At 42.7% G+C, this 22,500-nt stretch overlaps 3 protein-coding genes across 5 annotated transcripts in view; all 3 read right to left on the bottom strand.

Moving 5' to 3' along the window:
• Nucleotides 1-2,545: 2,545 nt before the first annotated feature.
• LOC306786821 (uncharacterized protein) lies at nucleotides 2,546-5,009 on the bottom strand. The gene is made up of 2 exons (XM_079281703.1): nucleotides 4,890-5,009; nucleotides 2,546-3,189 (listed from the first exon to the last, which is right to left on the bottom strand). The coding sequence occupies exon 2, from the start codon at nucleotides 3,171-3,173 to the stop codon at nucleotides 2,670-2,672; it is 504 nt and encodes a 167-aa protein (XP_079137829.1). The 5' UTR covers nucleotides 3,174-3,189; nucleotides 4,890-5,009; the 3' UTR covers nucleotides 2,546-2,669.
• A 3,927-nt stretch (nucleotides 5,010-8,936) lies between these two features.
• LOC306786822 (uncharacterized protein) lies at nucleotides 8,937-10,307 on the bottom strand. Its single transcript, XM_079281704.1, has 2 exons — nucleotides 10,212-10,307; nucleotides 8,937-9,585 (listed from the first exon to the last, which is right to left on the bottom strand). The coding sequence occupies exon 2, from the start codon at nucleotides 9,567-9,569 to the stop codon at nucleotides 9,066-9,068; it is 504 nt and encodes a 167-aa protein (XP_079137830.1). The 5' UTR covers nucleotides 9,570-9,585; nucleotides 10,212-10,307; the 3' UTR covers nucleotides 8,937-9,065.
• A 5,091-nt stretch (nucleotides 10,308-15,398) lies between these two features.
• LOC306786816 (ras-related protein Rab-40C) overlaps nucleotides 15,399-22,500 on the bottom strand; it is a 14,139-nt gene continuing 7,037 nt past the window's right edge. For all 3 annotated transcript variants that reach the window (XM_079281696.1, XM_079281694.1, XM_079281695.1), the window contains 5 exons: nucleotides 21,558-21,618; nucleotides 20,131-20,191; nucleotides 19,875-19,952; nucleotides 19,263-19,485; nucleotides 15,399-18,509 (listed from right to left, as the gene is read on the bottom strand). In XM_079281696.1, coding sequence (XP_079137822.1) covers nucleotides 18,235-18,509; nucleotides 19,263-19,485; nucleotides 19,875-19,952; nucleotides 20,131-20,191; nucleotides 21,558-21,618 — 698 coding nt within the window. In that variant the 3' untranslated portion in view covers nucleotides 15,399-18,234. The remainder of the gene's footprint in view (nucleotides 18,510-19,262; nucleotides 19,486-19,874; nucleotides 19,953-20,130; nucleotides 20,192-21,557; nucleotides 21,619-22,500) is intronic.

Here is a 22,500-nt window from a genome sequence, read left to right as displayed (position 1 = left end):
TCAAGCTGAGAGCCCCATCCGCTAAACGCCGACAGCGGGGTGTGAATGCTCCCCGACGCGGCCTGAGAGGGGCTACTGGCAGGCACAGAGGAGGCGGGAGGAGGGGATTTGGCAAAGGCTTGAAATGAGGAGAGAGAGGTTCGGAGGTTTATCAAACAGCAGAGCGGAACCAGAGGCCCTCATGTGGCCGCTCAACATCTCCACAGTTTAGTGAAAGCGTTTATGACGTCATTTAGAGCAAATGACGTCGCTGCAGTCTGTGAACCAGTGAAGGAGAGAAGCATCAGCTACATCCCATAAACCGCATACAAAAAATGATAACAACAACATTAATAATAATAAATATAATAACAATAAATATAATAACAATAAATATAATACAAATAAATATATTATTAATAACTATAATAATAATGACAGTAATAACAACAACAACAATAACATTAATGATAATAAATATAACAATAAATATAAATATAATACAAATAAATATATTATTAATAACTATAATAATAATGACAGTAATAACAACAACAACAATAACATTAATGATAATAAATATAACAATAAATATAAATATAATACAAATAAATATATTATTAATAACTATAATAATAATGACAATAATAACAACAACAACAATACCATTAATAATAATAAATATAATAACAATAAATAGAATACAAATAAATATATTATTAATAACTATAATAATAATGACAATAATAACAACAATAACTATAATGATAATAACAATAATAATAACTATAATAATGTTGGGGTCTGGTGCCACCTCACATGCTTTCCTTCCTCACTAAGCTCTGACATGGAGTCAGAGCAACATCTGCCCAGTTGTTGCTCTGACATGGAGTCAGAGCAACATCTGCCCAGTTGTTGCTCTGACATGGAGTCAGAGCAACATCTGCCCAGATGACCACACATCCCGCCTCCGGCCAAACCTGACACCAACTCCCCACTGGCCGAGAAAAGGCCCCCCACTATTTGTGAGACCAGGTTTATAAGCTTCAACACAGCTAGAATCTGTCTCTTCGCCCCGGACCTCCGTCCTGGCCACATGAAGACACATCGGCCTCTCCCCCCCCCCTCCAGCACGACGCTGGCCACGCAGGTCCACGAGGGGCCTTCAGATCCTCCTCAAACCCTGACAGGTCACAAGCCATTTCGCTGGACGAAACAGACAGTTGCTCCATTCTGAGTTCAGGCCTTATCCCGCTGGGACGAATCACATGGGACAATCCTCTTTATGAATAAAGTGATTTCTTGTATGAAATTAGTTAGCCTTTAAAAAAAAATGAGTTTAATTGTTATAACTTATAAATGATGCAGTAAGTGTGTTATTATGATTTTCGCTTTTCATTTGCAAATCTAATTTTAAAAGCCTCAAAGCAGACAAATCCTGGCGCACCTCCCGTGATCATTGGCGTTCCCCTGAAGGGGCCCAGCCCCAGATCGGGAAACGCTCCAGGCCAACGTATCCCCAAACAACGGTTCATTTGATATCTTACAAAACTTTGCTTCTCATTGTTCCTGTGTTTTCCTATGAAAGTCAGCAAAATGTGTCAATTTCTGCTCGTTACATACATACAGTCTTTTCAAAATAAACTGCTGTCTTCAAAGTAAACTTAGGTTTAGGCTTAAAACTACTAAGTTAGGTTTACACAACTAAACTTCTTTGTTAGGTTTAGACAACTAAAGTACTGAGTTAGGTTGAGATTAGGTTGAGATTTCAGCATGATAAATTCATCACTGTTGACTTCTCGTTTCACTTGTAGACTGTACATAAGAGGTGTATGTTTTTCACCGTGACGTCACTCAATGGTTTGTGGACCTTTTGAAGCCTTGACTTTAGGGTTTTGACTATCTTGGATTACGGTCGTCGCCATCTTGGCTTTCTGCAACCAGTGAACAGGAAGTGACCATATTTGGACTGAGGAGGAGTGACACAGAGACACCATGTACGTCAGAGACCTGTCAATCAGCGTGTAGCCCCGCCCTAAAGCATCCCCTGCTTTATGGTCTGTGTGACTCTAAATGGACCATAATGTACTAAATGAACATCATGCTGTACTGAAGAAGACTTGAAACTAGCGATTGAGACATAAACTCATGTTTACAATGTTTACTGAGGTAATAAATCAAGAGAGAAGTAGAGTCATTTTCTATAGACTTCTATACAACCAGAGGAGTCGCCCCCTGGTGGTCACTAGAGAGAATGCAGCTTTAACACGTGAAGCTTTGACTTCACTTAAAGAACCGGAGGTTGCCGCCTGAACAGCGCTCTCCCAGCTGGATGATCAGCTTGTTGTCCACTCACGCTCAGCCAGTGTGGGCTTTTGCGTTGTACTATTTTCGTAGGTAAAGCTACAAACGCTGGATGAGACCAGCGTGCTTCAGACTGAGCCTCCATGTCTGAATTGTGTCCTTGTGTTTTTGCCTCTTTGAGTGGCAGCAGACAATTACGAGGAGAGTATTTCAAAAGGTAAATATGTAACATGTCATATTTACACAGAAACTCATATTTAACAAGAACCATTTATTTTCCAGGTTTCAATGACACCGTGACAAAATGCAAATGTCATTTACTTTTTATCCAAATATATAAAAATACATTTGAACATACAAAATAAATTGGCAACATGTCGTAGAGCTCACTGGTAGCCCCGTGCACCACATCCTCCAGAAGGTTGGACTGGACGTGGTTTGATGGTTGTAAGGATCGTGATTCGATCTGGATCCCAGACACAATCCTCCTCCAAACCGCTCCTCACCATTCCACAGTTGGGGGGCACCCAGGCGGTGTCAAACACCGGGCCGTATCTGGGGTCATGCCAGGTCTTCTGACGTGGGTGGCCTTGATATTTGATGGCGATGACTTGGCCCACGTTGACCTGAACCTTAATGACGACCTTGTCAGACTGAGGATGGCGTTTAGGATAGGCGCTAGCTTTCTGCAGGTCTCTGCTGAGGTAGACGCCGGGGCCGAGCATCCCGTCTTCAGACTGGCTAAAACCGCGGGCCAGGATGGATTGAGCATTCCTGCTGGTGGTGCCGTGGTACATGACGTACTTTCCATTATTAACGGGCGCAGAGAGGCCCAGTGGAAATACCCCATAGGGCAGCGCAAAGTCGTCTTCAGCCCACTCGTACTGCATGTTGGTGTCAGGATCTCTGTAGGAAAGAGGGTTATTAGACTTCAGAAGGAGTCCAAGAGAAAACTGAACAGCACTGCAAATGAAACTGAAAAGGTGTGCAGCCTAGCTGCACTACTCCCACCCAGTGCAGTGACCCCTGACCTACGAACGCACCCCCCAACATCTACACGCCTTAACACCATCTTAGCCTGCTCAAGGGGGCAAAAGCCAGGATAACTTAATAACACCAGCCACCGCCGTATCACTTATTTCAGGCTAAAAAGTCGGCCTTATCAACGGATGTAGGTGTGTGTGTGCAACAGGTGTGGGAGGACTGCAAGTACTCCAGGATGGACCCGCTCTAAAGGGCCACCGCTGGAGGAGGAACCCCGTGTGGTTATGAAGGGCAGCTTGTTCCCCTCAGAATGATGTTTGACTTTTCATCAAGCGCCACCATCAGATCAATATGTTAGTGTGTGTTATACTGTGGTTCATGACCAAATACCTGCATTACCAATGAGTTGTGTTTACTGATAATTAGCTGATGTCAGCATGCTAACATGCTAAATTAGAATGTTAACAGAGTGCTAAGATAAGATCATCCTTCATTGGTCCAGCAGTGGGGACATTCACAGATCACAGCAGCAAAGTGGACAGAGCAACAAGATACAGAGCAAAAATAAACAAGAGCAATATCATGAAAAAGTAAATAAGTAACAAACAGTAAGAATATCAACTCAGTCAAAAAGTACGAAAAGTACAAAATCCACAGTAATTAAGTACAACTAAAGAATTAAAAAACTAAATATGATCTATACTGCAGGTATGAGCCCTAAAACACGTAAATGAGTCAGCATTTCTGCCCTTCCTGTTGCCTCGTCTCAGTCATGATGTGTTTTCTGAATGTGGGTTTGGTTAGACTTTTGAAATAAGGTCTGTGGTTAACACAAGCTGAAGAGATTTTCATGTTTTAATGTTTTCATCAGGAACATGTTGTTAATGGGTGTAAACAGAGTGAGACACTCGTTGACGCTCTTGCCAGCAGCAGAGGTTTTCTTGACAGAACCAGACCTGATTCAGTGTCGATGACCCCTTGATGTGTGTTCCTCACAGCCAAAGGTCAAAAAGGTCAAACTGTTGCTGAAACTCTATCCCTTTGCCATTTGGATTTTAATCCCGGCACAACTTTGTTTTTCAGGACGACATTACTTTAAAAACTAAAATTAGCTGTAAAGAAACAAAACCACTTTGTTTTTAGGCAACAAAACCTTGTAAAAAGAAAAAAACTGTCACGAACAGTTTGAAAAGATATCGTCAAACGCAGGCGTTGCTTTCAGTCGGGCCAAAAGCCGTGACAGTCAGAGAGACTTTAAGCCGTGACGTAAAGTCAAATCTATTCATACAAGTCAACACTAGAGCAGAGGCTTTATAATCTGTACACTATTCCCTCTATTGTGAGACAACTGGTTCGGAAAAACTCCCCAGAAACAGTGTACGCCCCACTTTAACGGATAGTTTTGTTTCTGAGAAAATCTCAGTGGGATTAAACAGTTCAAAAGGAGCTTTTATCAGCGAGTTCACAGCTGAGTCACACACATTCACATTCCAGCAAAGCTCGAAGAGCTCACGCTCCATCACACCAACTCGCGGTATCTCCTCGATCATGCACTGTTGATGATATTCACTGTAAAAATGCACTTTTTACAAAAACAAAAGACAGAGTGTGTGTTCACGTACCTCTCTCTCTATGTTCTGCCAGGACTGCAGGATGTGAGTTCACCGTGCTTTTTATAGAAGCACCGACCGACACGATGTGAGAGGAAACAGTTCATCAACACTTTCGCTTCTCCTTTCTTCTGTTTTGTGACTTTCGTGTGGGTGTGGTCAACCCAGTGGTGGTGTTTGGAGTTCTGTCCAGCCAGTGGGACGTTGTATCTGTAGATATGAGCGTAGACGTTTTGGGACTTTCCCAGTCGCCTCTTTTAGTCACAGATGGTTTTACTGCTGCAAGAAAGAAAAACAAAGTCATGATTTTGCCCAGATGCTCATGTGCAGTGATGAGCGGCATAGACAATTAATCAAAGACATCAGCATTTCGTTTTGTGGAAAAACATATTTAATAAATCACATCAATTGATTCTAAAAAGCAATAAATTCCAATCTTCAAATGTATCACATATATATATATATATATATATATATATATATATATATATAGTGATGGAAGAAGTATTCAGATCCTTTACTGCAGTAAAAGTACAAAAATGTATTAATACCAAAAAACCTCTGAGATGCATTAGTACAATATTTACCTCTGACATGTATTAGTACAATATTTACCTCTGAGATGTATTAGTACAATATTTACCTCTGAGATGTATTAGTACAATATTTACCTCTGAGATGTATTAGTACAATATTTACCTCTGAGATGTGTGGTGGAAATGAATCTTTTTAACCTCCCAGTGAGAAATAACCGTGATGAGAAAACTCATATTTATTGAAATAGAGCTCTTTCCCCACAGATGGTTCGGAGGTCTAACAACAGAGAATAGTTCATATTACATGCGCATTATCTCGCCCCCCCCCCCCTCGCAGATGTCCTCCTCCTCTGTCCGCCTGCATCCACCAAGGCCAAGGTCCCAGCCTTGGTATTGTCTTCATGGGAAGAGAAAATACCTTTGATGTGATAACATTTATTATTTGGGGTTGGATGAGTTTGGATGGCCTCGTCTGCATATATTCAGGGTTTAACTGTTGCAAGTTACACCGAAAAGAACAACATGATAAATTGCCACAACAAGATGTAGTAGAGTAAAAAGTACAACACTTACCTCTGAGGTGTAGTAGAGTAAAAAGTACAACATGTACCTCTGAGGTGTAGTAGAGTAAAAAGTACAACATGTACCTCTGAGGTGTAGTAGAGTAAAAAGTACAATATGTACCTCTGAGGTGTAGTAGAGTAAAAAGTACAATATGTACCTCTGAGGTGTAGCAAAAAGCAGAAAGTAGCAGGAAATGGAAATACTCAAGTAAAGTACAAGTACCATGACTTTGTACATTACTTGAGTAAATGTATTTCGTTGAATTCCATCGTGGCATCAATCACTCAGTGTTGGGCCAACTGATGTGAGACACAATGAAATGAGATATAATAATGATTTAATACGAAACAAAACCTCTTAATATGAACTGAGGAGATGATGACCTCTCCATGTCTTCAGCCATGCAGACAACACACACACACACTCACACACACACACACACACACACACACACACACACACACACTCTCACACTCTCACACTCTCACACTCGCACACACGCACACACTCACACACTCACACACACACACACACACACTCACACTCACACTCACACTCACACACGCACACACACACTCACACACTCACACACACTCACACACACACACACACACACACACACACACACACACACACACACACACACACTCACACTCACACACGCACACACGCTCACACACACACACACACACTCTCACACACACACTCACAAACAGACACACACACACACTTGATGAATCTCACTCTGCTCCATCACTGCTTGCTTCTAAAACACTTTCCACCAGATTCGTTTGATTTCATGCATGTTGAAACAGAAACAGAAATCTAATTGAAAACATCTGAAGATAGATTTGATTCTTTCCCCTCTTTCTTTCTTCCTCTCTCCATCTTCTTACAGACGTCTTGGATCTGGACCTTTGTCCTCCAGGACACTCAGACCTAATGTGTCCTTTTATAGTTCGTCCACTTTCTGGCCTCCGTGGTGAAGAGGTCACGTGGATCACATGCCATCTACGTGATGCAGATGTTTAGGAGAAGAGGGTCAAAGGTTAGAGGGTGCTGAACAGATTTTAAAGCTCCTTCAGGAAAAGGTGTGATTTATGATGGAGGGTTCTTAGGGTTTCAACAGTGCTTTGTGTGATTGGTGTGATAGAAAATGTCATTGTGCTGTATAATGTTCTACTGTGACTTGCTTACATGCTTTATTCTATCTTTTACTTACTACTGTACTGTATGTCGGCCACCGCTCCCTTCAAAGGAAGAATCTGGAAGGGAATGCTGCTCAGATGTTGAGATTCGAGTAGTCGTAAATCGAAACTGTCGTGAGTGTTGTTGTTCAGAATAGATGAGTCACAGACCTTTGCTGTAGGGAGTGCAGATAGTAATCACTGAGTGTTTAGTAGAGGTAGTAAACCACAGGATCTGTAGTAAATGTTTTATTTCAGGTACTATTGTAAAATGTGTAGATTAGAACAAACCAGATGTCTTGGAGAAACACACCTTCCCCCCTCTCTCTTGATGCTCTGACCCTTAAAAGATCTGCTCAAACGGCACACAGGTCACTCTCTCCATCCCACAGCGAACACAGGCCCTCTGTGTGACGATTGAGTCTTCTCTGCGCAGAGAATAAATACTTTACGGACAAACTTCTTTCCTCAATGTTTCTTGTTTCAGTATTCAGTATTATAGGACTCACTCGCTACGATTGAATAGTGTTTCCCACCACATTAGTCAGAGCATATCTGTTGCCTCCACACGGCTCTCAACATGGCGACGCCTGAGCCGGCAGTCAACGTGCCAACAGCGCTAACAACGGCAACAGTGCTGACAAAGCTAACAGTAGGCGTTTTCAGACTGGAGGAACTTTTTCAACTTACCCATGAATACACACTCACTGTGTCAAAGAACAATTTAGAGCTGCTGCTCAGCGAGCTAACCCAGAGCAAAGGCTAACCCAGTAATGTTAGACCACAGGCTAACCCAGTAACGTTAGCACAAAGGCTAACCCAGCCACATTAGCACAAAGGCTAACCCAGTAACGTTAGCACAAAGGCTAACCCAGCCACATTAGCACAAAGGCTAACCCAGTAACGTTAGCACAAAGGCTAACCCAGCCACATTAGCACAAAGGCTAACCCAGTAACGTTAGCACAAAGGCTAACCCAGCCACATTAGCACAAAGGCTAACCCAGTAACGTTAGCACAAAGGCTAACCCAGCCACATTAGCACAAAGGCTAACCCAGTAACGTTAGCACAAAGGCTAACCCAGCCACATTAGCACAAAGGCTAACCCAGTAATGTTAGCACAAAGGCTAACCCAGTAACGTTAGCACAAAGGCTAACCCAGTAACTGTTACGTTAATGGACGTACATGTATGTATGTATACGTATTAGCCTTTCAAGGACATTCATCTATTTTAGAGCTGCAATGATGCCAAACATTTGAGGGTAAATTTAATATCTTTGAAGGAATTAACGAATAAAACAGAGACGTTACATGACAACACCTTCTGATACCTTTACTGTAGCACACTCACACTTTAATGTAAGATAGACCAAACAATTAATCAAGGTTATAATCATCAAATGTATCGGTTATAAAATGTTGCTGGAATGTGTTTCACACAGATCCAACGGCATGTTTTGGTTTTACAGGGGATTGTGTGCTGGACTATTTCTTAGACTACAAAATGTTGAATTCATTCTTCAAATGATTCATCTCACTTACAGGATGCCTATATAACTCAGCAGGGAGTCAGAAGAAGGAGGGAGGCGGCCTGTTTAACCTCCTGATGAGCGTGGAGGTGATAGCACCTGAGCAGGTGCTGCTTGTTTTGTTCACTCTCTGTCTCAGGTGTGATCAGGTGATCCTTCGTGGGGACTTCTGACTTTGGATGTCTCAAAATAAAAACATATTCATCACACTCCGCCTTCAACATAACCAGAGAGAAACTCATATTTAACAAGAACCATTTATTTTCCAGGTTTCAATGACACAGTATAAAATGCAAATGTCATTTACTTTTTATCCAAATATATAAAAATACATTTGAACATACAAAATAAATTGGTAACATGTCGTAGAGCTCACTCGTAGCCCCACGCACCACATCCACCAGAAGATGGGACTGGACGTGGTTTGATGGTTGTAAGGATCTTGATTCGATCTGGATCCCAGACACAATCCTCCTCCAAACCGCTCGGCACCATTCCACAGTTGGGGGGCACCCAGGCGGTGTCAAACACCGGGCCGTATCTGGGGTCATGCCAGGTCTTCTGACGTGGGTGGCCTTGACGATTGATGGCGATCACTTGGCCCACGTTGACCTGAACCTTAATGACGATCTTGTCAGACTCCGGGTGACCAATGGGATAGCGGCTAGCTTTCTGCGGGTCTCTGCTGAGGTAGACGCCGGGGCCGAGCATCCCGACTTTAGACTGTTTAAAACCGTTTTTCAGGATTAATTGAGCCGTCGCCTTGGTGGTGCCGTGGTACATGACGTACTTTCTACCACTAACTGGCTCGGAGAGGCCCAGTGGAAATACCCCATAGGGCAGCGCAAAGTCATCTTCAGCCCACTCGTACTGCATGTTGGTGTCAGGATCTCTGTAGGAAAGAGGGTTATTAGACTTCAGAAGGAATCTATGAGAAGAAACATCAGCAACACAGGAATGAAACCAGAGAATTTAGAAGTAAGTCAACAACACATTTCAAGTTCCGGATGTGTTTAGCCTAGCTTAGCACAAACACAAACTGTTATCCTGTCGAAACGAGACGTCACAAGAAAGCAAACGATGAAGCAGGTTCAACCACTTTGCATTTTTTAACCAGAGCCTCCGGTTTGTCAGCTCCATTGTGTCGGTGGACCGGCGCCATCGAAATGAATAAAGAGGCTGCATTATTTTAGCTTTGAGCTAAATGCTAACATGCTCACAATGAAAGAGAAAGAAAAACTCAACTCAGAGAAAGAAAAACTCAACAAAACACCGTTAACTGTTTTACTATCGTATCCAATGGCAGTATAAAGACTACGCTTCATTCTGCTGCGCATATTCATACAGAGAGTTCTGTTGATTATTAACATAATTATTATAATAGTTGAAAGCTAACTAACTAAACTGGGATTAAACACAGTTCATGAGGAGCATTTATTTTGACTAAGTCACTTCATCTCCTCATATCAACAATATTTGCCATAAAGATGCATTAAAACAGAAAGTGTGTTCACGTACCTCTCTCTCTGCGTTCCTCCAGGAGTGCAGGCTGTGAGTTCACTCTGCTTTATATCAGCACCTTGGGAGGAAACGTGCGTTCATCTTTCACTTTTGTTTCACTTGTTGAACTGTTTCATGGCTTTCGTGATGACTTTCGTATGTGTTTACATGGGCGTGGTCAACACAGCTGTGGTGTTGGGTTTCTATCCTGCCAGCCAGCAGCACAGGGATCAGGGATTTTGGGGCTTTAGTTGTCTGCAGATGTGAGCGTGGAAGTTTCCAACTCTCCAGAACAGTGAGGACAACGACTCAAAGACATCGACATCAAGAGGAAACAGGTTTGAGTCCTTCCTGGGAAGCCGGTCACATCTGCTTCCTGTGTAGATGAAGCCCTCCACACAGGAAGGCCCGATCCTACTCCACAGTCACAGGTTTAGTTCTGACCTACTGTCAGATCGTCCAGTGTTTGAGTCTCTCTGACATTTTAATTCCTTTATGAACACTTTCTGTAAGTCTGCATTTATGCTGCACATTGCTGGGTTAGGGTTATGTAGTTGCTTTGTGTCTCTATGTAGCTGTTTTGTGTCTCTATGTAGTTGCTTTGTGTCTCTATGTAGTTGCTTTGTGTCTCTATGTAGCTGCTTTGTGTCTCTATGTAGCTGTTTTGTGTCTCTATGTAGCTGCTTTGTGTCTCTATGTAGCTGCTTTGTGTCTCTATGTAGCTGTTTTGTGTCTCTATGTAGCTGTTTTGTGTCTCTATGTAGTTGCTTTGTGTCTCTATGTAGTTGCTTTGTGTCTCTATGTAGCTGTTTTGTGTCTCTATGTAGTTGTTTTGTGTCTCTATGTAGCTGTTTTGTGTCTCTATGTAGTTGCTTTGTGTCTCTATGTAGCTGTTTTGTGTCTCTATGTAGTTGTTTTGTGTCTCTATGTAGTTGCTTTGTGTCTATGTAGTTGCTTTGTGTCTCTATGTAGTTGCTTTGTGTCTCTATGTAGTTGCTTTGTGTCTCTATGTAGTTGCTTTGTGTCTCTATGTAGTTGCTTTGTGTCTCTATGTAGTTGCTTTGTGTCTCTATGTAGTTGCTTTGTGTCTCTATGTAGTTGCTTTGTGTCTCTATGTAGTTGTTTTGTGTCTCTATGTAGTTGTTTTGTGTATCTTTGTAGTTGCTTTGTGTATCTTTGTGGTTGCTTTGTGTCTCCTTGTAGTTGCTTTGTGTCTCTATGTAGTTGCTTTGTCTCTATGTCGTTGCTTTGTGTCTATGTAGCTGCTTTGTGTCTATGTAGCTACTTTGTGTCTCTATGTAGTTGCTTTGTCTCTATGTAGCTGCTTTGTGTCTATGTAGCTGCTTTGTGTCTATGTAGCTGCTTTGTGTCTATGTAGCTGCTTTGTGTCTCTATGTAGCTGCTTTGTGTCTCTATGTAGCTGCTTTGTGTCTATGTAGCTGCTTTGTGTCTCTATGTAGCTGCTTTGTGTCTCTATGTAGCTGCTTTGTGTCTCTATGTAGCTACTTTGTGTCTCTATGTAGTTGCTTTGTCTCTATGTAGCTGCTTTGTGTCTATGTAGCTGCTTTGTGTCTATGTAGCTGCTTTGTGTCTCTATGTAGCTGCTTTGTGTCTCTATGTAGCTGCTTTGTGTCTCTATGTAGCTGCTTTGTGTCTCTATGTAGCTGCTTTGTGTCTCTATGTAGTTGCTTTGTGTCTCTATGTAGCTGCTTTGTGTCTCTATGTAGTTGCTTTGTGTCTCTATGTAGTTGCTTTGTGTCTCTATGTAGCTGCTTTGTGTCTCTATGTAGTTGCTTTGTGTCTCTATGTAGTTGCTTTGTGTCTCTATGTAGTTGTTTTGTATCTCTTCGAGATTGTTTGGCCCTTTCTATGGTCATTGTGAGTCACTTTGCAGCTGTTTTGCATCTCTTTGTAGTTGTTTTGTGTCACTTTGTGGTTGTTTTGTCCCTTTTCATCAATTTTAAACACATTCTCATCCGAGCAATCAACAACGAGACATTCTGATGCCGGTAACGGTCTTAATTCATTGTTTAAAGTTTGTTCACTCATCGTTGCCACCATGTCTCCGCATGTTGATGATGACGTTGGCTGTGAAAGGGTCTATTAGATCACAGCCAACGGACATGAAGAAAGTAAAAAAAGCTGATTTCGGCACATTTTAAAGCTTTTATTTACACGCCACCATATCTAGAGAATAGTCATTTCTCAGTCGCGTGGCTCTTCATGTGAAGCCTCACGTATGTCTTCCGGTGGAAGCCTTTACCGCAGACCTCGCAGCGGTGCGGCTTCTCTCCGCTGTGCGTGCTGCTGTGCTGCTTCAGCGTGGAGCGGTCGCTGAAGCAGCGGCCGCAGGTGTTGCACAGGTAGGGTTTCTCTCCCGTGTGGGTCCTGACGTGTCGCATCATATTGTGTCGGCAGTTGAAGCATTTACCGCACTCGCTGCAGAGAAACGGCTTCTCCCCCGTGTGGATCCTCATGTGCATCTCCAGGTTTCCTTGACTGTCGAAACACTTCCCGCACACTTCGCAGACCTTCCCGTTCTTGTGAGTTTTCAGGTGAACTTTTAACTTTTCCTCGGAGTCGAAATGCGCCCCGCACACGCCGCAGAGGTCCGTGGCGTGACTCCTGGCGTGGTTCACCAGAGACACCATGGAGTGAAACATTTTCCCGCACACTTCACATATGGTCCGAGTCTGATGCTTTTTCGGTGGCGATGACATCGTCATCTTCTCCTCGGCGTCGTTGACGTGTTCGCTTGCAGACGTGCTGTTCGGGTCACGGCTCCTCGTGTGCGCGTGGAGCAGCTGGTGGCGTTTCATCGTGGAGTAGTCGTTGAAGCATTTGCCGCAGACGGTGCAAGGATACGGCTTCTCCCCCGTGTGGATCCGGATGTGTCGCATCATGTTGTGGTGACAGTTGAAGGATTTCCCACATTCGCTGCAGTTGAACGGCTTCTCCCCCGTGTGGACCCTCATGTGCGTCTCCAAAGAGCTCGAGGCCCCGAAACATTTCCCGCAAATGCCGCAGACTTCAGCTTTCACGTGCGTCTTCAGGTGAACCCGGAAGCCCTCCTCGGTCTCCAAACGTTCCCCGCAAACACCGCAGACGTCCTTCGGGTGAGCCTCCATGTGGTTCACCAGAGAGACGTTGGCGTGAAAGGCCTTCCCGCACACTTTACAGCGGATTCGCGATTTTGCTTTTTTAGTCGGGTGAAGTTTTTGAGCCGTCGGTGAACGAGGCTCCTTCCTCTTTGTCCACCCGCGGTCGCCGTCGTCGCTCTGCGATCCCACGCTGCCCCCCCACTCCTCGCCGCTGTCGGCTGCAGAGCAGCTGGAGGACGCTCCGTCATCGTCCTCCACCTTCGTCTGGTCCTGCTCAGCTGAAGTGCTCGGCAGAGGATCTCCTTCTCCTGTAGCGCTCTGACAACCGGCCGGAGGCTGGTCCAGCTCATTCTTCACGTACGGAGGAGTGAAGACGAACCTGATGGTGTCGTCGTCGTCCTCCTGAAGCTCCTCCTCCTCCCGGCTCTTCTCTGTTTGTGGAGGTTCCTGGTCGCCCTGATCCAGACCGGAGCTCCAGTCCTGATCACAGTGGTGCTGCTGCTGCCGGTCGGAGAGGAAGTCCTCGTCCCAGACGGAGAGAGCCAGCTGTGGTTGGTCTACTGGAAGAAAGAACAGAGGAAGAAACTTTAATGAAAGAGAATCTCAACCAGAATATCTAGATACAACCAGGAGGAGCTGTTGATCTTTACCCAACGCGAACAATTACTTTAAATATGTATTTTATTAGATTTTAAATATCTGTTTTGTAATTGATGATTAGATGGTACAGAGAAAATGCAAACTCTGTAAATAAATGAATCTCTGTAAATAAATTCTGGCATAAACGTGAATATATCTTTGACATTTGATCACAATCCAACCAAATACTATAGATTTTATTAACTCGACTAAAAATATTTAAATCCAGTGGTTGGACAGGGTAAATCTGAATATTGTAAACAAACGTCAAATAATATAACATCAAATAACAGAAGCTACATCAGTTGTTTGTGATCTTTCAAACATTAAATAAGAAAACAATTCTCTAAATTAAGCTACAACTCACAAACCTGAGAGTTTGTTAATCTTTATTTCAGGTTTTAATATTGTCTGCAGGACTCGGCGCTGCCGGAGGACCTCCTCCTCGTAGCCCGCGATGGTCTTTTTAACCGCCTCGAAGATCTCCTCTGCGGCCGCAGACAGACGCTCGTTCACGAGCACTCTGAGCAGCTGCACGCCGGACATGATGACGGAGCCTCGGCTGTGTTTCAGAGGCCGGACCGGACCGACACTCGGTAGGTCTGTTGTAATAACAAGCAGCTCGACGTGCAGCGTTCGACTGTCAAGGTAGCGCGTGTGTTCAGCAGCTGGAACGAAACACTTCCGGTTACAGGTTATTAATGTCAAAATAAAAGCTTTGTTTTAAGAACGTTTTGTTCTCCTTTCGAATAAAACATGAATAATATTAAAGAGTATTTAAGAAGCAATGATTTAAGAAATAAGTTCATTTTAAAATGTTTTATGAATCACTTTATTCTTTTTAGGTTGTTTAAGTTTTTTTAAGCGGTTTTAATAATTGAGTTTAATAATTTTTTTAAGTTTTAGGGAAAAATTCAGACATCTCAGATCAAATTATATTTGGTGACGTCAAATGTACGTGTTTTTATTTGTTTGTTTATATATTTATTCTCATCTCTTATTCCGATGTATTTGTAAGTTATGTTGCTTTTTTCAAATTTACAATGTTGTAATAGTTCATTATTTAGCTCCACTTCCACATACTTTGTATGCACCATGTGATACAGTACATATTGTGTGTACACACATACATCATGTACTGTAAATACCGTGTCTTATACTACCTTGTTTTTATACAGATTTATTTATTGGAAAATTACAATAAAGTTGAACTATGAACTTTTAGAAGTGTGTCAAATGTAGACATGGGTTGTTAAGAATATAAAACAGAGATTTGAATAATATAGGCGACATGTGATAATAAATAAGAAGCTTACCTGAGATCTGCTCTCACTCGTTAACACGAGGACACGTACGTGTCCTGATGTCTGCGATCACGTCCAGCAGAGGGCAGCCTCCCCAAAATAAACAAACTCCTTCAAAGCATCCACACGTGAACAAATGACGACATCTCGACTTCAACATTCAATAGTTTTATTGTGAAAAAAAGTCTCATCTCTTCATACGCTTGAAGCTGTACAATCAATAATTTAAAAAAAATTAAACATGTTGAGCTTTGTGTTTGAAGAACATTCTCTCACACACACACGCGGACACACACACACGCGGACACACACACACGCGGACACACACACACACACACACACACACACACACACACACACACACACACACACACACACACACACACACACACACACACACACACACACACACACACACACACACACACACACACACACACACACACACACACACACACACACACACACACACACACACACACACACACACACACACACACACACACACAGCAGCTTCAGCCAAAAACCAGAATAGTGTTTTACAAGTTGTTTTTTTTGTGTCTAAGTCGTCATAATTATCACACGTTGCTTCTTTGTACAAATACTTCTTCCACATCAGAGGATGTCCCTGAACCTCTCACACGTTTCCACCTTTAAAAAAACAAAATGTCCAAAATAGAAACTCAACAGAATGTTGGAAAGAGTCCAAAAACACAGAAGAAGTCCGTAAAAAACAAAAGGATGAAGAGAAAACGGAGGGAAAGCTTTGTGTTGCTATCTCACAAAACAAAGAGGATGAAGAACATGAGAACACAACAACATGACACAGCTCATTAACCCTAACGAGGGCGTTAAGACGAACAACAATGAAAGCCTCTTCCTGTTCAACTGAAAATCTTGGCAACAAGCTCGAGTCAAATTCCTTATTTTTAAAAACACGGAGGAAACAAACGAAACGAGTTCTCTTGTCCGATAAACCTCAAAGGTCTAAATTAAACCAAATTCAACGTATTGGACACATAAAACCCAAACAAGGAGTCAAAGAAATGTGCGAGATTGTTTATGTAAATGTCTCAAAAACTGACCCGTTAAAAAACATTTCATTTTCAGACTTTAAATAATCTCTAAAATAATGAAGTCACATTCATCAAAAAAAACAAACTAAAATCTTTTGTCAGATATTTGCGGGGAAAAAAACGCAGAAATTCTAGTTATAAATGTCGGATAAAACATAAAAACAAATCACAAATTTACGAAAAAAAAACAAACCCGAATCCTCAAAAATGGTGTTTTGAATCCGAATATTTCTTTATTTGGTTTGGTGCTGGACTCGAGTTCTGATTATCTTTAAGTCGTCATCACGTTGGAGATAAATTAATATTTATAACTCGTCCACTCGAAGCTGCCGTTTCCTACGGGACATGAAGGCAGCGGGAGAGAGAACTGATGATCGTTTATAAAATCAATAACTTATTCATATCGATGACAAACAGCGCTCGTTATCTCTAACACAGATGGTGGCGCTCTCTATTTTTCTTCTTGTCAACAAATCCCCAAAATAAAAAGTCCAAAACAAACAATAATACTTACCGTAATCTCTTTCCGTTCCCTCTTAGAAAAACACACCAAATGAATATTAATCCGCCGCTGAAAATAGTCCCCAACAAACGCACTCCTTCCTCCTGTTGGTGTGAAATGAATTGTAAATTTTGGAGGGAAAATAATTTGGCCTTTTAATGTTGACTCATCTCACAATTCAATGTTGTATTTCGTCTTATCAACAGTCCAAAACCTCCAACATAATGTTTAGTATTTCTGCTTAACAGATGAATGAACGCTTCTCTCAGTCCAGGTGTACAATAAACCGTCTGGTCCTTTAAGGTAGTTCTGATGAGACGCGATGTTTATTCAGAAAACAGTGAACGTGTCCGAGCAGACGTCTTCAAATAACAGGTTTCATCTAAACAACACTCCGAAGTATTCTCACTTTAAGATGATAGAAATGCTCACATTAGAGGAGCTGAAACTGGAAGTAGTTTTGTAGTTTGTTTAAATCTGTGACGACTGGAACAAACTGAACTCGAGCTCAATTGATCAGTAAAATATGAGTTAATATGATAAAGTGATTATTATAAACACACAGATGAGGTGAAGCGTGTCACAATAAAAGAAACAGGTGAGGAGAGAAGAGGAGCACCCTGGGTAAACTCTCTCCGGACTACAACTCCCAGAAGCTCTTGTGCCAAAAAAAGAAAACATCTTCAGCTTTCAATGGGCTTTGTTGACAAATATGAAAAAACTAAACTCTGTTTGTCTTCAGCTGTCATCGAGTTAAAAATAAAATTCCACCAGAAGGCGGAGAGACCTTGAAGAGTGGTATCCATGGCAACAAGCATCACCGAATCCCTCGTCAGAAACCACAGAAGAAGAATAGAAATGAAACATATTTATGGTGCTTTTGTGTGTTTGCTGCGGGTGAACTGGCTTCTTTTGACACGTCTACGAGAACATTGAGGCACAGCAGCAGGTCTGGACCTGAGACCTGGTCCAGGATCAAGACCTCCACCTAAAACTACAACCATCACTCATCTTGTCGCCAAGATTTCCCTTCAGCCAAAACATTTAATCTCCCAAAGATCACGACGATCAATACTGAGGGCCTGCTCCCTCGTGTCTCCATCGATAGCTTATCGGCCATTAAAAACAAAAGAGATAAAGAAGGGGGGAATGAAACCAGACAGAGGGAGGGAAGGAAAGTGAAGGATGAGGCGTCACGTAGAGGAACCAAAACGCTGAGTCGTGACTTCTGTACATGTAGTTGAACTCCAGCCGTCTCTCAGAGAGAAGAAAGAACTTCATGCTCTTCAGCATGAAGGTGAGCGGTAGCATTCGTCCATCCCTCCATCCGTCATTCCTGCAGTTCAGGCTCGGGGGATGTTCTCCTGCAGCTAACTCCGTCCCGTTCCCCTCGGCTCTGGCGGAGGAACCTCCTGTGAATTAGGAGATCTTACAGTTGTTGCGGGTGCAGTTCTGCGGCGGGCTCTGCGGCGGACGGATGGACTTGGAGCGCTTCAGGCTGTTTCCCTTGGAGCCGCCGGCCGGGTTGGCCAGCGAGTAGGAGCGTCCGTGCATCATGACGGCGTTCATGCCGTTGGCCATGGAGAAGGACTTGAGGTGGGACTTGATGGCGACGGGCAGCGGCAGCTTGTCGATGAGGTGGACCGGCGTGCACGACACGATGGCTCTGCAGCAGAGGTCCTGGAGGCTGAACACTGCAGAGAGGTCAGGTAGGATCGTTAGGGTCTCTGATATCTGGGACATGACCCACCGTTCACCTACCAAGACCTCTTATTATCAGCAGGAAGATATTTTAAACTCTGGCTTGTTGGGATTTTTCACGTATATTTTTCAGAAATGTCCTACAATTTTTATTCACAATTTTATTAAATATTTGAATATTTCACAACAACTTTTTGAGACACTTTTTATCTTTTTTTTAAAAACGTATTTTACCGATATTTGTACATTTCTTAAATATTTTTCACCATTTTCCCCCACATATTTAGGATATTTTTCGAATATTTTTTTACATTTTTAAGACCATTTCTAGAATTTTTATTCACAATTGTATTTAACGTTTGGATATTTAACATTTTTTTCCACATTTTTACTAATAATTGTCAAATATATTTGTTTTTGGATATTTTTTAAAATGGACCGTACAGGAGCTTTAAAACGGGTAAAAAGATGTTTTTGAGAGCCACAGACGGGGACGGGAGGTCAGACCTGAATCTGAGGTGTTGAAGGATCAACAGGACCTGAAGACACCAGGTCCAGACTCATGATTAAATGGGAGTATAAAGGACGTTCCTCTGTCACTAAGGCGTGGTTAACAGTGTTTGTGAGTAAAAGAGAGCGTGCCAGCAGCAGAGCGGTGAGTTTAACATGGAGGAGTCTACAGGAAGTTCCCTCAGTTCTTGTGACTGTTGATGTCGTGATTCTTTGGTCTCTCTGACCCGACTTACCTCTGTTGGGCTTCCAGAACTTCTCCATGCCGTGCCTCATGAGGACGATGCGCGACAGCTCCGTGAAGGACTCGATGACGTTGAAGTTGCACAGCGGGCTCACCTCGAAGAAGGTCATGCCGTTCTTCTCGGCGTACGCCCTCGCCTGCTCCGTGGGAACCTGACGCTTGAAGGCCAGATGTAGACGGTTACCGACCAGGATCCGAGGAACGCCAGGAGCATGCTGGGAAATAAAAAGAACAGAAAATCAACACGGGAGAATTAACCTCCGTTGGTAGCTGTTAGCATGTAGCTTCTTTCACGAAAACTAAACTCTTCATCTCCATTTCAGCTCTGTCCTGAAAAAGTGTCCGACAACCACAACACGTCTGTGGAGGCGGAGCAGGAAAGACCACCTGACCACACATTCCTCAGGCCAAAAATATCCCCACACACACACACACACACACACACACACACACACACACACACACACACACACACACACACACACACACACACACACACACACACAGTCGTATTTTAACTCCTGGAAATAGAACTAGTCTCCTCCTGCGTTCATTGAGCAGCGCTGTGTGACATGAAATGATCAAACAGACGACTGTGACTCACCTCATCAATCTCTCTAATCCACCGGTCGATGCCATCGAACGACCACCGGTTAGTGATGTCATACACCAGCAGGATTCCCTGCAGAGACACACAACATCATCATCATCAACATCAGAGTATCAAAGCAGTCAAAAGCAGCATCATGCCGTCTGTGATCCTGTAGACTTTTATGAAACTTTATTTAGATGAAGTCAAGCAGGTTTACTTCATGCAGCGTAGGGATCTACTTAATCTATGGATGTGGTTCGGTTCTCACCTGAGCACCGCGGGAATACGAGCGGAAGATGGTGCAGAACCTGCCCTGTCCTGAAGTGTCCCTGAAGAGAGAAAGAAACATTCATCTAAATAACTCCCGTCTGTTTTCAGCTGCCAGCAAGGAAAACTACACAGAGACAGAAAAAACGTCTTGTCGATGATATTGTACGTAGTCATATAAAATAAATAAATAAAATAGAAAGCACATTATTACTACTCTTTAGACTCTTAGAGACCACCAGAACATCTTATATTCTCCTCTTCAACATAAAAACTACAAACTACAGTGTGTGTGTGTGTGGGATTGAGTCAAAACAAACTACAGTGTGTGTGTGTGGGGTTGAGTCAAAACAAACTACAGTGTGTGTGTGTGGGGTTGAGTCAAAACAAACTACAGTGTGTGTGTGTGGGGTTGAGTCAAAACAAACTACAGTGTGTGTGTGTGTGGGATTGAGTCAAAACAAACTACAGTGTGTGTGTGTGTGGGGTTGAGTCAAAACAAACTACAGTGTGTGTGTTGATGGTGTTTTAATGGACATAAGAGATGCATTCCTCTCTCGTTTGAGGACAAGAAGAAAAGGTGTCCTTCAAGTGTCTGCAGGACTTTGAGAGACAGATGACTAGAAATAGAAATGAAGCAGACGGCGTTTGGACAGTGAGACGACAGTGAGACCGGAGAGGAAAGACTGAGGCAGCAAGAAGCAGAAGAAGATTCTGCTTCTTAAACTTTTCCGTCCACGGGGAGGACGAGGCGTTGCTTCTCCCCTGAGCAGCTGAATTCTTTGGGCTACTTCCACCAAACAGTGGATCAGTGAGAGCGAGCTGACAACTACACACATCTGCTGCATCTCCACTGATGCAAGAAGGTTTGCGAGGCCTGGAACAACATGCAGAGGCGGAGTACCACCAACCATGTCTGCAGTACAGCACATACACCCTGCAGCGCGTTGTGTTTTACTGTCAGATAATATTCAACGGCGTAGATATTATATAACAGAGAAACGTGTCTGCAAATATGCTTTGTTTTTACAAAGTATAGAATCATTCTATAAACCTTCCTACTCTTTTTAAATGTGCGTTATGTAACTGACCCCAGTGACGTACAGCATTCTCCTTCTCTCTGCCAGCAGGAGAGATATAATCCGCATCATGTCGTTCCAGCTCTTCGGAAGCTCTATGATGTTTACGCCGAGTTAAATGTTCAGATGGCTGCACTCTTTCATCAAACTGAGATATTCAAGATGCATCAAACCAAAAGCCTCTTGGTGGTTCGACACCACACGATGATGACACCTTAAAGGTCCTTAAAGGTCTGGAAGGTCTAGAACAGGACCGAGTTATTCCAGAAGAAGAGCAGCAGTCTGTCGCTCTATTGTCCACAACACCACAGCTGTGTGTGTGTGTGTGTGTGTGTGTGTGTGTGTTTACCAGAGCTCCAGCTTCACTCTCCTCCCGTCCAGAAGGATGGTGGTGGTTTTATAGTCAATACCTGGACAGAGAGGGGGGGGGCAGACATTAGGTAAATGGAAGCATCAATCTTGATGACAACACCGCGGTCACAGACAAGCTAAATGACACTTAAACATTTTTACCCACAATACACTGCAGGAAACTGGGATCAGCTCCCAGAAAATATGACAAACGTGTATTTACGGGAGACGGCACAGGAGAGATATTTCAGCGTGTTCCGACAACAATATTTTAGTTTTTGACTTGTTTTCATCAAAGGTATTAATGAGGCCGAGCTCCATATCTATTCAATTCATTTCTATGCTTATATAAATTATATACTGTAATTTAAATTCCTGTTTCATTTCATTTGTATGTTGCTGCATTAGAACGGTTTACACTTGAATTGCTATTTCTTTTAATTATGAAGATGCTGGTGTAAGACTTATTAATTATTAATCAATTCTATGTTGCTAATAACAATCACGTACGTATGAAGATTAGAGGATACAACCCGTCAGTAAAACTCAATATAAATCAAAGTAAAATCAATAAATGCCTTTCATCTATTTTCAGTTTTTTGATGAAAAGTCAGAGGATCACCAAAGCTATTACGGTTCATCCTGAGCACGTTTCATCACAACCCATCCAACGCTTGGAAAGAGATTTCATTTAAAAGCACAACGGTGAACCTCATGGTGGCGCTGAAAGAAAAGTAACGGCTCATTCAGACACCACGTTAAAAGATTGTTCGTTAGTTTACTTTGAGCTGCTGGTGGTTTTAAATAAACAGCCAGAAAATAACCACAGTCAGGAGGCGTGGTTATTTTCAATAACCAAAATAACTAAATAACCAAAATAACCAAACTCTCAGAAGATGAACAGCTGCCTCACAGAGCAACACGAGTATAAGTAAGAAGTC

This window comes from Melanostigma gelatinosum (assembly GCF_949748355.1).
Source record: "Melanostigma gelatinosum genome assembly, chromosome: 13".
NCBI lineage: Eukaryota > Metazoa > Chordata > Actinopteri > Perciformes > Zoarcidae > Melanostigma > Melanostigma gelatinosum.
This window is presented reverse-complemented; position numbering and strand designations above follow the sequence as displayed.

What these genes read in the sequence shown, in the direction of transcription:
- LOC306786821 (XM_079281703.1), bottom strand. Translation starts at nt 3,173, where the DNA reads ATGCAGTACGAGTGGGCTGAAGACGACTTTGCGCTGCCCTATGGGGTA.
- LOC306786822 (XM_079281704.1), bottom strand. Translation starts at nt 9,569, where the DNA reads ATGCAGTACGAGTGGGCTGAAGATGACTTTGCGCTGCCCTATGGGGTA.